Source organism: Panulirus ornatus, chromosome 15 (assembly GCF_036320965.1).
Source record: "Panulirus ornatus isolate Po-2019 chromosome 15, ASM3632096v1, whole genome shotgun sequence".
NCBI lineage: Eukaryota > Metazoa > Arthropoda > Malacostraca > Decapoda > Palinuridae > Panulirus > Panulirus ornatus.
In genome coordinates, this window is record NC_092238.1 from 30541903 (window position 1) to 30556896 (window position 14994).

The window sequence follows — 14994 nt, forward strand, 5'->3', positions numbered from 1 at the left end:
TCACACGGTACGACCCCACCCCCCACCTCCTCACATCACTCGGTACGACCCCACCCTACACCGCTCACACGGTACGACCCCACCCCCACCTCCTCACATCACTCGGTACGACCCCACCCTACACCGCTCACACGGTACAACCCCACCTCTGCACCGCTCACACGGTACGACCCGACCCCCACACCGTTCACACGGTACGACCCCACCCCCACACCGCTCACACGGTACGACCCGACCCCCACACCGCTCACACGGTATGACCCGACCCTACACCGTTCACACGGTACGACCCCACCCCACCCCTCACACCGCTCACACGGTATGACCCGACCCCCCACCGATCACACGGTACGACCCGACCCTACACCGTTCACACGGTACGACCCCACCCCCACACCGCTCACACGGTACGACCCGACCCCCACACCGCTCACACGATATGACCCGACCCCCCACCGATCACACGGTACGACCAACCCCACACCGCTCACACCGTACGACCCCGACCCCACACCGATCACACGGTACGACCAACCCCACACCGCTCACACCGTACGACCCCGACCCCACATCGTTCACACGGTACGACCCTCCCCCACATCGCTCACACGGTACGACCCACCCCACACCATTCACACTTTACGACCCACCCCACACCGATCACGACCCACCCCTAGACCTGTCATACGGTACGACTCCCAGACCTCTCCAACGGTACGACCCTCCCAGACCTCTCACACGGTACGACCCCTAAATGGTCCCACGACACGACCCCTAGTCACCTCACACGGTACTTTTTTAAGCTGAAATTCATAACTAGATTTTTATCTCATATATATACATTTTTTTTTTCAAAATTTCGTGTCATGAAACTCATGTTGAATACGTGTCATATTTCAGCTGGTAATTAGATTTTAAATTAATTTTTTCCCATTTTAGGTGAAAGTGAAATTTTGAACTGGTTAGGCAGTCAGGTTCGGTGTGGATGGAAGGGAAATTGAAGGAATAGAGAGTGTGATGGAGCACGGTAGACGTAGGAAGGAAAGAAAGAAGGGAAGGAAACCCCGGTAGACGAAGGAAGGAAGGAAAGAAGGAAGGAAACGCCGTTAGACGAAGGAAGAAAGGAAGGGAACCCCAGTAGCTGAAGGAAGGAAGGAAAGAAGGGAGGGAATCCCGGTAGACGAAGGAACGAAGGAAGGAAGGAAGGAAACCCCGGTAGACGAAGGAAGGAAGGAAGGAAACCCCGGTAGATGAAGGAAGGAAGGGAACCCCGGTAGACGAAGGAAGGAAGGGAAGGAACCCCGGTAGATGAAAGAAGGAAGGAAGGAAAGGAAACCCCGGTAGACGAAGGAAGAAAGGAATGAAGGAAAGGACCCCCTCCCTAAATGGAAGAGAAAATGAATGCGTGAGACGCATCTGTCGATGAGATGGAAAGGGGGATAGAAGAAGAAGAAGAAGAAGAAGAAAATAATGATAATAAAAGAGACGGTGAGAGACATACAGAGGAGAAATAATGATGGAAGGACGGACCGAGCGAGAGAGAGAGAGAGAGAGAGAGAGAGAGAGGGGAGGGCCTTCCAGAAAACCTTGAGAACAGGTTTGGTGTGGACGATGGGGTTTTATGATGGAAACTGACGCCCTCGAGAAGTGTGGCCAAAATGGTGGTCAAGTGGTGGCTGGTGTGGGATGGGGAGTCCAAAATTTATCCTAAGTGACGAGAAGGTAGGTCACTTAAGGGTAGAAGATGGGAGAGCTCACTCTGTCCTGTGGGATGGAGGCTGAGATGTAGGTGGATATAAAGAAGATGGAACAGGAGATGGTGTACGGAGGTTGAACACGATGTATGGAGACTGGAACTCAAGTTGATGTACGGAGGCTGAAACACATGCTGATGTACGGAGGCTGGAACACGATATACGGAGGTTGAACACGATGTACAGAGGTTGGAACACGATGTACGGGGGTTGGAACACGATGTACGGAGACTGGAAAACAAGTTGATGTACGGAGGCTGGAACACAAGATGATGTACGGAGGCTGGAACACATACTGATGTACGGAGGCTCGAACACGATATACGGAGGTTGGAACACGATGTACAGAGGTTGGAACACGATGTACGGGGGTTGGAACACGATGTACGGAGGCTGGAAAACAAGTTGATGTACGGAGGCTGGAACACAAGATGATGTACGGAGGCTCGAACACATACTGATGTACGGAGGCTCGAACACGATATACGGAGGTTGGAACACGATGTACGTAGGCTGAAAAACAAGTTGATGTACGGAGGCTGGAACACATGATGATGTACGGAGGCTCGAACACGATATACGGAGGTTGGAACACGATGTACGTAGGCTGAAAAACAAGTTGATGTACGGAGGCTGGAACACATGATGATGTACGGAGGCTCGAACACGATATACGGAGGTTGGAACACGATGTACGTAGGCTGAAAAACAAGTTGATGTACGGAGGCTGGAACACATGATGATGTACGGAGGCTGGAACACATGATGATGTACGGAGGCTGGAACACATGGTGATGTACGGAGGCTGGAACACAAGCTTGAACCAAAACAGAACGGCAAGTCAAGATTTAGCTTTCAGTCTGTGAAACTTCGGTGGTGGAGGGAGGAGAGGAGTGGAGAGAGATGGGAAGAGAGTGTGTGTGAGAGGAGTGAAGAGAGATGGGAAGAGTGTGTGTGAGAGGAGTGAAGAGAGATGGGAAGAGAGTGTGTGTGAGAGGAGTGGAGAGAGATGGGAAGAGAGTGTGTGTGAGAGGAGTGGAGAGAGATGGGAAGAGTGTGTGTGAGAGGAGTGAGAGAGATGGGAAGAGAGTGTGTGAGAGGAGTGGAGAGAGATGGGAAGAGAGTGTGTGAGAGGAGTGAAGAGAGATGGGAAGAGAGTGTGTGTGAGAGGAGTGGAGAGAGATGGGAAGAGAGTGTGTGTGAGAGGAGTGGAGAGAGATAGGAAGAGAGTGTGTGTGAGAGGAGTGGAGAGAGATGGGAAGAGAGTGTGTGTGAGAGGAGTGGAGAGAGATGGGAAGAGAGTGTGTGTGAGAGGAGTGGAGAGAGATGGGAAGAGAGTGTGTGTGAGAGGAGTGGAGAGAGATGGGAAGAGAGTGTGTATGAGAGGAGTGGAGAGAGATGGGAAGAGAGTGTGTATGAGAGGAGTGGAGAGAGATGGGAAGAGAGTGTGTGTGAGAGGAGTGGAGAGAGATGGGAAGAGTGTGTGTGTGAGAGGAGTGGAGAGAGATGGGAAGAGTGTGTGTGTGAGAGGAGTGGAGAGAGATGGGAAGAGAGTGTGTGTGAGAGGAGTGGAGAGAGATGGGAAGAGTGTGTGTGTGAGAGGAGTGGAGAGAGATGGGAAGAGAGTGTGTATGAGAGGAGTGGAGAGAGATGGGAAGAGAGTGTGTGAGAGGAGTGAAGAGAGATGGGAAGAGAGTGTGTGAGAGACAAAGGTTACGTGGGAGACATAAGACTGTCTCTAAGGAATCAAGGTTTGAGACGTTCGTGATCTCGTAGTCTCCAAGGGTATACATAAGGAGATATCTCTCCCTACGCTGAGAGACTATTGTTGTTCCTGGTATACGTAAGAATATATCTCTCTACTTCAAGAGACTGGAGGTGTAGTGAGTGAGGATGAGGAGGATGAGAGAACTTTGGTATACGTGAAAGATGTGAGTGGAAGGAGGGATGATGAGGACGTGAGTGATGAGGACGTGTGAGTGAGTGAGTGATTGATGAGGACGTATGAGTGAGGGAGTGAGTGATGAGGACGTGTGTGAGTGAGTGATGAGGACGTGTGAGTGATGAAGACGTTTGTGCTTGAGTGAGTGATGAGGACGTGAGTGAGTGAGTGAGTGATGAGGACGTGTGTGAGTGAGTGAGTGAGTGATGAGGACGTGTGTGTGTGTGTGAGTGATGAGAACGTGTGTGTGAGTGAGTGAGTGAATGATGAGGACGTATGAGTGAGTGAGTGATGAGGACGTGTGTGAGTGAGTGGGTGAGTGATGAGGACGTAGAGAGAGTGAGTGAGTGATGAGGACGTGTGTGAGTGAGTGAGTGATGAGTTAGTGAGTGAGTGATGAGGACGTGTGTGTGTGTGAGTGAGTGAGTGAGTGAGATGCCAATAAAGATGGGGGTAAGGCGTGTGTGAGTCAAGAGATGACAGTGTTTGAGTAGCGGGATCGACCCATATACAGAATACAGGATAGTGGTGAGTAAAAGAAGAAGGTGTGTGTGTGGGGGGTGGGAAGCTTTTGACCACTTGGATAGTGGAGGTCGGGCATACGGCACAGCCATTGGCTGACCTTGTGTGTGACCTACCGTGTACCGATACCAGGGATCGAATCCCATCTCTCCGTGTTGGCCTGCCCGGGAGTAGAGGGAGGCTCACAGTCCCCTTTTACGAGATCTGGAAGCCCTACTGGGGTTGGGCAATATGGGGACGCCAGCATCTCTCTCTCTCTCTCTCTCTCTCTCTCTCTCTCTCTCTCTCTCTCTCTCTCTCTCTCTCTCTCTCTCTCTCTCTCTCATATATACATATTTGAGTCTCTCTTCCATCTCCCCTTTCCCTCGGCAACATGCTTGGGGGTGGAAGGGGGGGAGATCTTACCTCAAATTCTCCCCACCTCCCCCCCCCTTTTTTCCCCCCATCTCCCCTCACTTATGAAGTAGAGAGACGTCTCGTTCCTTCGCCTCATTTTTCTCCCCCCCCCCCCCTCCATGGTAGGGGATGTGGTGGGGTTGGGGTGAGGGAGGGGGAATAAGACGTTTATTTCATCCCTCATTTTCATCTAATGAGTTGTTGAGGGGACACGTACGTCAAGTGATGCTTTGAAGTCGCCCTTTCCCCTTTTAATACATCCTCGAGGACTTTACCCATGGCCATCATCCCCTTCCTCACCCCTCACCCTTCACTGCGAGGGAAGATGTGAACACCCCTCTTTGGTTTCTCTTATCCTCCTCACCCCCCCCCCCCCCACACACACACACCCAACCCCCCATTAAAGTGCGGAAACCTCCCCTTTCCTTCCCCCCCCCCCTTCTACCTATCTTCCCCTCATTAAACTAAGGAGTTCGTCTTCCCCTCGTCCTTCCTTCCTTCCCCCTATTATTGAATTGTGGTGACATCCACCTCTTCTCCCCACTCTTCTCCCCCACATCCACCCTTCTCTCCCCCCCCCATCCACCCTTCTCTCCCCCCCTACCCCTACCCTTTTCCCCTCCCCCCCATTCTGGGATTCATCCCCTCCCCCCATTCAATAATTGGGGGATACCTCCTTTCATTTTTTTCCCCCCATCCCTCACAGTAAATCATGGGAACCCGCTTATATCCATTCCCTCCCCATCTTTAAATTATAGGACCACTTTTCTTTTCTTTTTCTCTCCACATCTTCCTTTCTCCTCCTCCTACTCCTCCTCCTCCTCCCTCATCACCAGCAGGAGAGACCTTTCTTGCCTCCACCGCCCCTCTCCGTCAGCAGGCGACTGGCTCCCCAAGCACGGCAGGAGACACTCACCACCTCTGGCTCTCTGCGACACACTGTCGCTTCCCAAAGCGACACTTGACGTCGTCGCCCCTCCTCCTCTTGTCACCCGTGGACTCCAGCAGGGTGGTGCGTGGCGGCGTCTTGCAGGGTAGTGGTCGTCTGCGAGAATAGACGTTCCTCTCTTGTTCTCCAGCGAGAATCGACGTCCCTCTCTTGTTCTCCAGCGAGAATAGACGTCCCCCTCTTGTTCTCCAGCGAGAATAGACGTCCCCTCTTGTTCTCCAGCGAGAATAGACGTCCCTCTCTTGTTCTCCAGCGAGAATCGACGTCCCTCTCTTGTTCTCCAGCGAGAATCGACGTCCCTCTCTTGTTCCCCAGCGAGAATAGACGTCCCTCTCTTGTTCTCCAGCGAGAATAGACGTCCCCCTCTTGTTCTCCAGCGAGAATAGACGTCCCCCTCTTGTTCTCCAGCGAGAATAGACGTCCCTCTCTTGTTCTCCAGCGAGAATAGACGTTCCTCTTTTGTTCTCCAGCGAGAATAGACGTCCCTCTCTTGTTCTCCAGCATAGTTCTTTTGTTCGTTTGTTGATGTATGATCATATATCTATTTGTTGATAATTCAGGATGTTTTACGCACCCTGAATCTGTTTGTTATTGGTACAGGATGTTTCTAGGAGCCACGAACATCAGTGGGAACATCCTCAAAGCGATAACATATAAGAAGCAACGAAGAATTGGGTGTTCGGTGTCATAAGATGTTACGTCAACGTTCTGAGAAGTCAGAATACATCATCATTTCTTCGACCTTTTTTTTTTTATATATATTTCAAGTTATATGGAGATCAAGCAATTCCTCTCTGTGTCGTTCAAGCTCAGTTTCCAGCATTCCACACAGACCTCAAGTTCAGCAGTGATCATTCGTGAATACGAAAAGGAATAATGCGTTTTAACCAGCTCCCAAAATACGTCCCTTCCATTCATTTTCTCGAGGTGTGGGAATTATGGAGAGGTCGAGCGACCACATCTTCCACTCTCGTAATTAAAGGCTTGGCCTGAGGCTTGACTCCCGACCATCAAGAGGAGGAGAGAGAGATAAGAAAGATAACGGAGATAAAGGTGATTTACCTTGCAGCAGCTCCTTAGGCATCTGTGCACCAGACGTGGTGGAATCGAAACCTTCTTCTTCGATGATCCTACCTTGGGGGATTAGGCTGTCACCTGGGAGGACCTTCCCCGCTGAACACTCCACCTGACGCAGATGATGCCCCTCCGTCTCTCTCTCTCTCTCTCTCTCTCTCTCTCTCTCTCTCTCTCTCTCTCTCTCTCTCTCTCTCTCTCTCTCTCTCTAGGCTCCTCCTCTTTCTATGTTTCACCCCAAATTCTCCTCGTCCGTCTCAACTCCATCTTGTCTCCCCATAGTTTCCCTTTCCTCCCCAGTGCCCCTTCCCATTCTCCCCCGACTGGTCCAAGGAAGAGACATGCAGTTTCCAGCACTTAATGGATCATTAGGTCGTCTGTGGCCTTACAGCTCCAGATTGATCTACGAATTTATGAAAGAAATAAAAGATATAAAAGAAATGATAAAGATCTTGCACCTTCATATTGGAGAATTCATGCAGATGCGTGGCGATGGTTTATCAGTTTTCACCGGGCGATAATGATCCAGAGAAACAGGGCAGGTCACGCGACCAATCAGGGCCGTGTCTTGAGCGCGTGGTGGTCGAGCGCATCTCCAAAGGACGCGAGGTGAGGGAGACGTGCGCAGCGCGCACCCGGTCCGCGCAGTACGCACACGTTTTCAAACTCCGAGTCAGAGGAGAAACTGCCTCACTCTTATCCACTCGCGATCTAAGGCCGACATGGTCTTCGTTCTCTCTCAGAAGCCGAGCGAAATAGATCAAGATTCCTGGAATTGAAAAATGGGATATTCTTCTTCACTTCTTACTGTATTACAGGCTTTAAGTGTAAAGAAATTAGACACATGCAAATGAGATACATCTCTCCTTAAAATGTGGATTTCAGAAAACTATTTTTGATAGAGTTTTGTCATTTTTTTCTCCTCGTAATTTAATGGAATTATTGACAGCTGTGTTGATCAGATCTTACCCACCCAGGTCCACAACCCACAACCATCAACATCTTCGTGTTGTAGCGGTTTGTATCGATGACCGTGACGTATTCAGGGGCCGCCTGGCGTCGACTTCATAGGTTCGAATCCTGGCTGCGGCAGTCAACCCAGCTGTTCATCCTCCTCGAAGGGTTTGTCGATAAAATAGGTACCTGGCTTAGGCTAGGGTCTATATACATTATATATATATATATATATATATATATATATATATATATATATATATATATATATATATACATATAGCGTTAATGAGGTGGCTGTCCGTCATAACTATAATAAAAATTAGTTACTCCCTGTGTTCATTTGCATACCAGTCTAATTTCGACGATACACCACCCGTATCTGTACTCATCTGTCTGTGCCAACAGCTTGTACTACCAACATTGAGGCGCTAACCCCACGTGAAAAGAAATAGAATATCCCGCTGGAGAGATCATACCATCCTTTTGTTAAGAGATGAATCGCAGAAAGCATCAGGAGTTTCCAATGGCTGGTCGGTCGCGTGCCGGGTATGTGAACGAGTAGGTCGACAAGAGGCCGTATGTTTACACAGTTGAGGTACTCCGTTCTTATCCACCTCAGCTCTCACTGGGCCAGCCAGCGTCCTCCACGCACGGAATCAATTTCCTCCCCCCACACACACACATCTGGGGGACGACGCCGGGGACTCCTACCGCCTTCTCTGGGGTGGTGGGTGGATGGTGGTCCTTCCTAGGGGGCGTCCCCGGAGGAGGAGCTCTAAGGGAAAGAAAAATAAATCCTGAAGGACTCTTTTCTTTTCCTTTCAGACGAGGAGTTTGGGGAGCATTCAGTGTCCGTGATGCTGGACGGAGAGGAGTCTGAGATCATGTTCATTGACCACCCGGCCGACGAGATGACGGTGAGTGTGTGAGCCCAGACCATGGGTCAGTGAGGCCCTCTCCCCTCCCTTCTCTCCCTCCCTCCCTCTCATATGTGTCCTCCTCCTATGTGAGTCAAGTATTGAGTCATTTATTTTGAGAGATAGTCTTTCCTCCTCTACCTCCCTCCCTCTCACATGTGTCCTCCTCCTATGTGAGTCAAGTATTTCCTTCCCTCCCTCCTTCTCACATGTGTCCTCCTCCTATGTGAGTCAAGTATTTCCTTCCCTCCCTCCCTCTCACATGTGTCCTCCTCCTATGTGAGTCAAGTATTGAGTCATTTCTTTTGAGATGTGGTCTTTCCTCAGTCTTCCCACGTCATTCTCCCCCCCCCCTAGCCTTTCCCAAGTCTATCGCAATGACTAACCCATCACCACCCATCACCCATCACCACCTCCTCCCATCTCAAGGAGGTAGACTTCGTTAACGCCAGCCGACCTCGACCTCCTCCTCCTTCCTTCCAGGTGGAGAACTACCTCTCGACCTACGAGCCCCACGCCTTCGTGGTGGCCTACAGCGTCATCGAGCGAGCCAGCTACCAGCGGGCGGAGGAGGTGCTCCAGTACCTGTGGAGACTCGACGTCATGAACAACAAGGGCGTCATCCTCGTCGCGAACAAGACGGACATCGTCAGGTCCCGCTGCGTCACGCCCAAAGGTACGATAGACTCACACACGCGTCGCAGCCAGACGTGCGATAAATATACGCATGCGTCACAGCCAGACGTACGATAGCCCACACATGCGTCACATCCAGACGTACGATAGACTTACACGTGTCACATTCTCTCTCTCTCTCTCTCTCTCTCTCTCTCTCTCTCTCTCTCTCTCTCTCTCTCTCTCTCTCTCTCTCGTAACTTGCCGATCCACATGTAACAATACGTAATAATATCTTTCTTTTTTCCTACCGATGTTTTTTTTTTCTTCAGTTCGCGCGAACACTTGACCACTGCTAAACACCACGAAGAAATGGCATCACCAGTGAAGCAAGTGCGAAACCTTAAAACACAAGACGAAGGTCAGAAAAATGCCATTTGTCTTGATCATCAATCAGGCTTCTGAAGCTTCAGTCGGAGGGAATGAACCCGAACCGTTTCAGATTCGGCGATTCGAACCTCGGGGTTCAAAGTTCGCGTTGCAGAATAGCTATATCCAGACGAGACGGATTGTTGAGCCGCTGTATATCTTTTTCTTTATATATATATATATATATATATATATATATATATATATATATATATATATATATATATATGCGTTCGTTTGAATTCCCTTTGGATAGCCTCCCAGTAGACGCAGTCACTGGTATTCTAATATACACCTAAAACGTATTGTTTCACGCACTCTGAATCTTCCGTTCGAACTCGGGGATGACTCAAAAAGATTTCTCGTGGCCTCTCCTTGAGCGGCTGTCATGACCAAGGGTCAATCAATACTCTCCCTGCAGAGAAGGTGGGAGAGGCTTCAGGGACAATGCCATGATAACAGTGGAGGAAGAAGAAGAAGAAGAAGGAAATTGCTTGCAATCTAGGGAGAAAACGGAGGGTATGTGTGTGCAAGATTGTTGCTGAAACACAGGACGTGTAAGGTGGATTGTGTGTGTGTATATATATACACACACACACACACACACAGACGCGCACACACACCCACACATAGAGAGAGAGAGAGAGAGAGAGAGAGAGAGAGAGAGGTAAGATTTTCACCTGGTTGACACCACATCCAACTATGAGAGTATGGAGCTGGTCGACGCCCAGGGTCACCCAGGTGATCGAACACCAGCAGCAACAGCTGGTCGACCCGAAGAGAATCACTGCTGGAAACATGTCCCTTGATGTACATACCATGACGAGGGCCTGTCTCTCTCTCTCTCTCTCTCTCTCTCTCTCTCTCTCTCTGCTCTGGGTGTAGAGGTAGGAAAGGTGTATATCGCGATCTACACCAGCACACCCCAGAGTACACCGCTGCTATTGATACACGAGAAAGAAGAAGAATAACAATGTGAATTATCGATCAACTTTCCTTTTTTTCTCCCCTGGCGGTAATGTATGAAACCGCGTGAATGTGAGTACATTGACGTAACACATTCTCGTCTTCAGGGAACATCTGGTCTTAGACGATACGTGTCGCGAGGTATATATAAACACGATCCTGTGAAACAATACACACTCAACCATCACTGGATCGAATGGGGAACCAGCACTCATGGTTCGATTCTCGAAGTAAAATTTTTTTTAGTAGGGCTTAAATGCGATTTAGCCTCCCTCGGGAGTCGCCAAAGATCAGACTCCTATTTCTTGTGTTGGAGGAACTTCATGAAATTCAGGTCGGTGAAGTTTTCTTACGGTCGACCATAAAACCCGGTGTTAATGGAGGCAATTTTCAGGGGGGGGGGATGGTCTTCTACGACCTTGTACGACCGGGTTCAACTGCCAGTAAGGCTCGTATCATACAGATACGAGGAAGATCTGGGTAGGATTACCTTCGAGCAGTCGTAACAGATGGAAGGATTATGAAAACGATGAGATACACTTAGAGATACCAGAGGTCATGGAATATTGACCTTTTGAACACGACGGTACGACCCTTAGGCATGATGGTGTGTGTTTAACAGACACCCTTGGGTGTCCGGACGTGCTGAAGTTCCCGAATTCGAATATTAGTGCAATTGTGCCACGAACGAAATTGATGTCAACTTTCGTCAGGGATTTCGTATGGCAAGTTATTTCGTCACAGGAGTTTGCTTCTCTTTGTGTGGCAACAAGAACAATCCCCGTAGATTCAGCACCGGAAATTACTGATTTTTTGACGGTTCGAAGCAGGGGGTCGAGATACGATTCACGCGAGCGAAGAAATCGAAGCGGAAGTTGTTATGTCACACGAGGAAAACACACACACACACACACAAAGTATTTGACAAGCGTTATGGTCAGCTATGCCATGGCTTGACTTACCGTCCTGTGATTCAAAAAAAAATAAAAAAAAAAAAGACGACAGAGGCGCCAAGTCTGGTGTAATATTACCGAACAGGGATCTTAAGGGGGTCTTGGGTGACTGGTGTACAAGTGATCAAAACTTTCGTCATCAGATCTCCGTACTTTCCTCTCTCTCTCTCTCTCTCTCTCTCTCTCTCTCTCTCTCTCTCTCCACAAAGTTTGGCGGGCAAGAAGGCAGCAAGGGCGGGCTTGGGCAAGCAGGCCACGTAGATATGATCTGCCCTCGCCTGCTTATACCTGTGACACATGTTCGGTTCGAGCGAGTAGGCTCGCATGCTATCCCCCTTGTGGAGTAGACTTCAGATTTCACTGTTAGACTTGTGAAGGACGAATTATAAGCGGAGGACGAAACTTAAATTCACAGTACCGTGAGGTGAACAGGAGGAAGGTGTGTGTGTGTGTGTATGTGTTCTAATAATGGTCTGTTGAACGAAGAGAATTACTTTCTAAGTTATTAAACTATGAACGGATTACATTTTATGTTAGTATACCAAGGAAGAATTACTTTTGATGCTGATAAACCAAGAAAGGATTACACTTCACGTTGATAAAGCAATATCATCAGTTCTTCTTTCTCCCTTTGCCTCCCTAGTTCTCTTCCTCTCTATACATAGTCGTATACATATATACATGCACGTATATACATAGGTAGTGTACATAATAGCCGTGTTAGACCAGCGGATGAATAACCATTGCCTCTTGTTCTTTCCCAGAGGGTTCGAACCTGGCTGACTCCTACGACTGCAAGTACATCGAGACTTCGAGCGGCTTCAACCACCAGGTGGACGAACTGCTGGTCGGGGTCCTGAAGCAGATCCGCCTCAAGACCCACCAGCCGGAGGTCACGGCCAGGAAGCGCAGCACCAGGAGGAAGAAGTACAGGGGCTCCAAGACGTCGGCCAGCCTCAAGGTCAAGAGCTTCCTGACGAAGGTCTGCGGCAAGGAGCCGAAGAGCAAGTCGTGTGAGAACCTCCATGTCCTCTGACTCCCGCGCGCGCCCTCTGTCCCGCTTTGAGGTTTAGCCAAAACGGAGGAGGACGATTGGCCGATCTCCTTCCTCTAAGACTCTCGTGCCTGGAAAGCATGGAAACATGCGTACTCTGTGCTTGGGACTCGCGTAAAGATGGGGGCAATTCTCCTTGTGCATGGGTAAGAGAGAGGGAATGGGCCACTTTGATGCGCCTGAAAAGCGCAAAAAAAAAAGAGAGAAGGGGATGCGTTATTTGCGTGTGAAAGCACAGAGGAAACCAGGCACTTCTTTGGAACACTTGCTGGGGAAAGTGCGAAATGAACAGAGACTCCGCCTCTGCCAGCTGATTGGATAAAAACGGTGGGCAGTTGGCTTTGAATTACGTTTTTTTTTTATTTGAAATTGAAGATAAAAGTGTTGTTCAGCGAGTTTTTTGGTCTGAAAGATTTAGAGAAAGCGGGTATTTGTTGTTCCATACTGAATGAAGGTCCATAGACGACATTTCTCATTCGGGATGTTTCCCTTTGATAGTAATAAGAAGCACAATGATCTTTACGTTGAAGGTGATGAATCTAAGAAACGTAAAAAAAAAAAAAAAAAAGAGGAAAAAAATGTTTTTCTGTAGGAAATGTCCGTGTGAGGAATTTTTTTTTGAGAGAGAGACTTTTGGAATAATCTTTTTGAACGATTTGTGTGGAAAGAAAAAAAAAGAAGAAATAATAGAAATAAAATTCAGGTTACTTCCACACTCTCTCCGTGACACATGGCATTTTTTTTTTTCTCTTTCTCCCCCCCTTTGACTCTCTGCTCTTGAAACCACTGACTGTGCATACAAGTCGTAGATACACATCAACACGCAAAAGAAAAAGGATAAGACAACGTTGTCTACTTCGTGATCTGTCGTTTGTGTACGCCAAGTGATCCTCCACATGCATCTGGTGTGAATTGATCACACACTCGAGTTGATGCTCATCCCTGATTTAATAGTGGAATCTGTTACTGATAGATGGTGTCAGTGCCGTTTTCTATCATGGTATATACACTTTTATTGTCAGTGGTATATACACTGGTATGGTCAGTGGTATATATACTGGTATGGTCTGTGGTATATACACTGAAATCGTCTGTGGTATATACACTGATATCGTCAGTGGTATATACACTGGTATCGTGTGTGGTATATACACTGATATCGTCAGTGGTATATACACTGGTATCGTGTGTGGTATATACACTGATATCGTCAGTGGTATATGCACTGGTATCGTGTGTGGTATATACACTGATATCGTCAGTGGTATATACACTGGTATCGTGTGTGGTATATACACTGATATCGTCAGTGGTATATGCACTGGTATCGTCAATGGTATATACACTGGTATGGTCAGTGGTATATACACTAGTATCGTCAGTGGTATATACACTCGTATCGTCAGTGGTATATACACTAGTATCGTCAGTGGTATACACACTGGTATCGTCAATGGTATATACACTGGTATCGTGTGTGGTATATACACTGATATCGTCAGTGGTATATACACTGGTATCGTGTGTGGTATATACACTTATATCGTCAGTGGTATATACACTGGTATCGTCAGTGGTATATACACTGGTATGGTCAGTGGTATATACACTAGTATCGTCAGTGGTATATACACTAGGATCGTCAGTGGTATATACACTGGTATCGTTAGTGGTATATACACTGGTATGGTCAGTGGTATATATACACTGGTATGGTCAGTGGTATACACACTAGTATCGTCAGTGGTATATACACTGGTATCGTTAGTGGTATATACACTGGTATGGTCAGTGGTATATATACACTGGTATGGTCAGTGGTATATACACTAGTATCGTCAGTGGTATACACACTGGTATCGTTAGTGGTATATACACTGGTATGGTCAGTGGTATATATACACTGGTATGGTCAGTGGTATACACACTAGTATCGTCAGTGGTATATATACACTGGTATGGTCAGTGGTATACACACTAGTATCGTCAGTGGTATATACACTGGTATCGTCAGTGGTATATACACTGGTATCTAAGCTCGTATCTATGCTAATCTCAATACCAGTATCCGTAATGGTATTCATATTGGTATCTATGATATATTCATATTGGTATTTATGATTAATAATGGTGTGATGTCAACATGTACTGGAAGCCACCTCCAAAGTACTTGTGTACGATATCTCTGGTCAGGTGAACTGACAAACGTAAACTTAAACTATAAGGTGAATTTTATCTTTCTTTAGGATCAGAAAAAATATATATATTTGTATTTGACAGATGTTTTGTGACTGGAAATTGGCATTTAGAATGTGAAAAAAAAATATATAGTTTTCTTCCAAGAGGTGAACTGAAAGAAATGGAAATTTGATATTTGGGAAAGACTACGATATGCTTTGGAATATGAAAGGTTGCCCAGTTATTGCTTATTTCAACATGGGCACAAAAATTTTGTATTATTATAGA

General features: G+C 47.7%; 1 protein-coding gene across 3 annotated transcripts in view; it reads left to right on the forward strand.

Moving 5' to 3' along the window:
• LOC139753812 (uncharacterized) overlaps nt 1–13517 on the forward strand; it is a 446936-nt gene extending 433419 nt beyond the window's left edge. For all 3 annotated transcript variants that reach the window (XM_071670702.1, XM_071670704.1, XM_071670705.1), the window contains 3 exons: nt 8420–8511; nt 8995–9187; nt 12239–13517. In XM_071670702.1, coding sequence (XP_071526803.1) covers nt 8420–8511; nt 8995–9187; nt 12239–12510 — 557 coding nt within the window. In that variant the 3' untranslated portion in view covers nt 12511–13517. The remainder of the gene's footprint in view (nt 1–8419; nt 8512–8994; nt 9188–12238) is intronic.
• The last annotated feature ends 1477 nt before the right edge of the window (nt 13518–14994 follow it).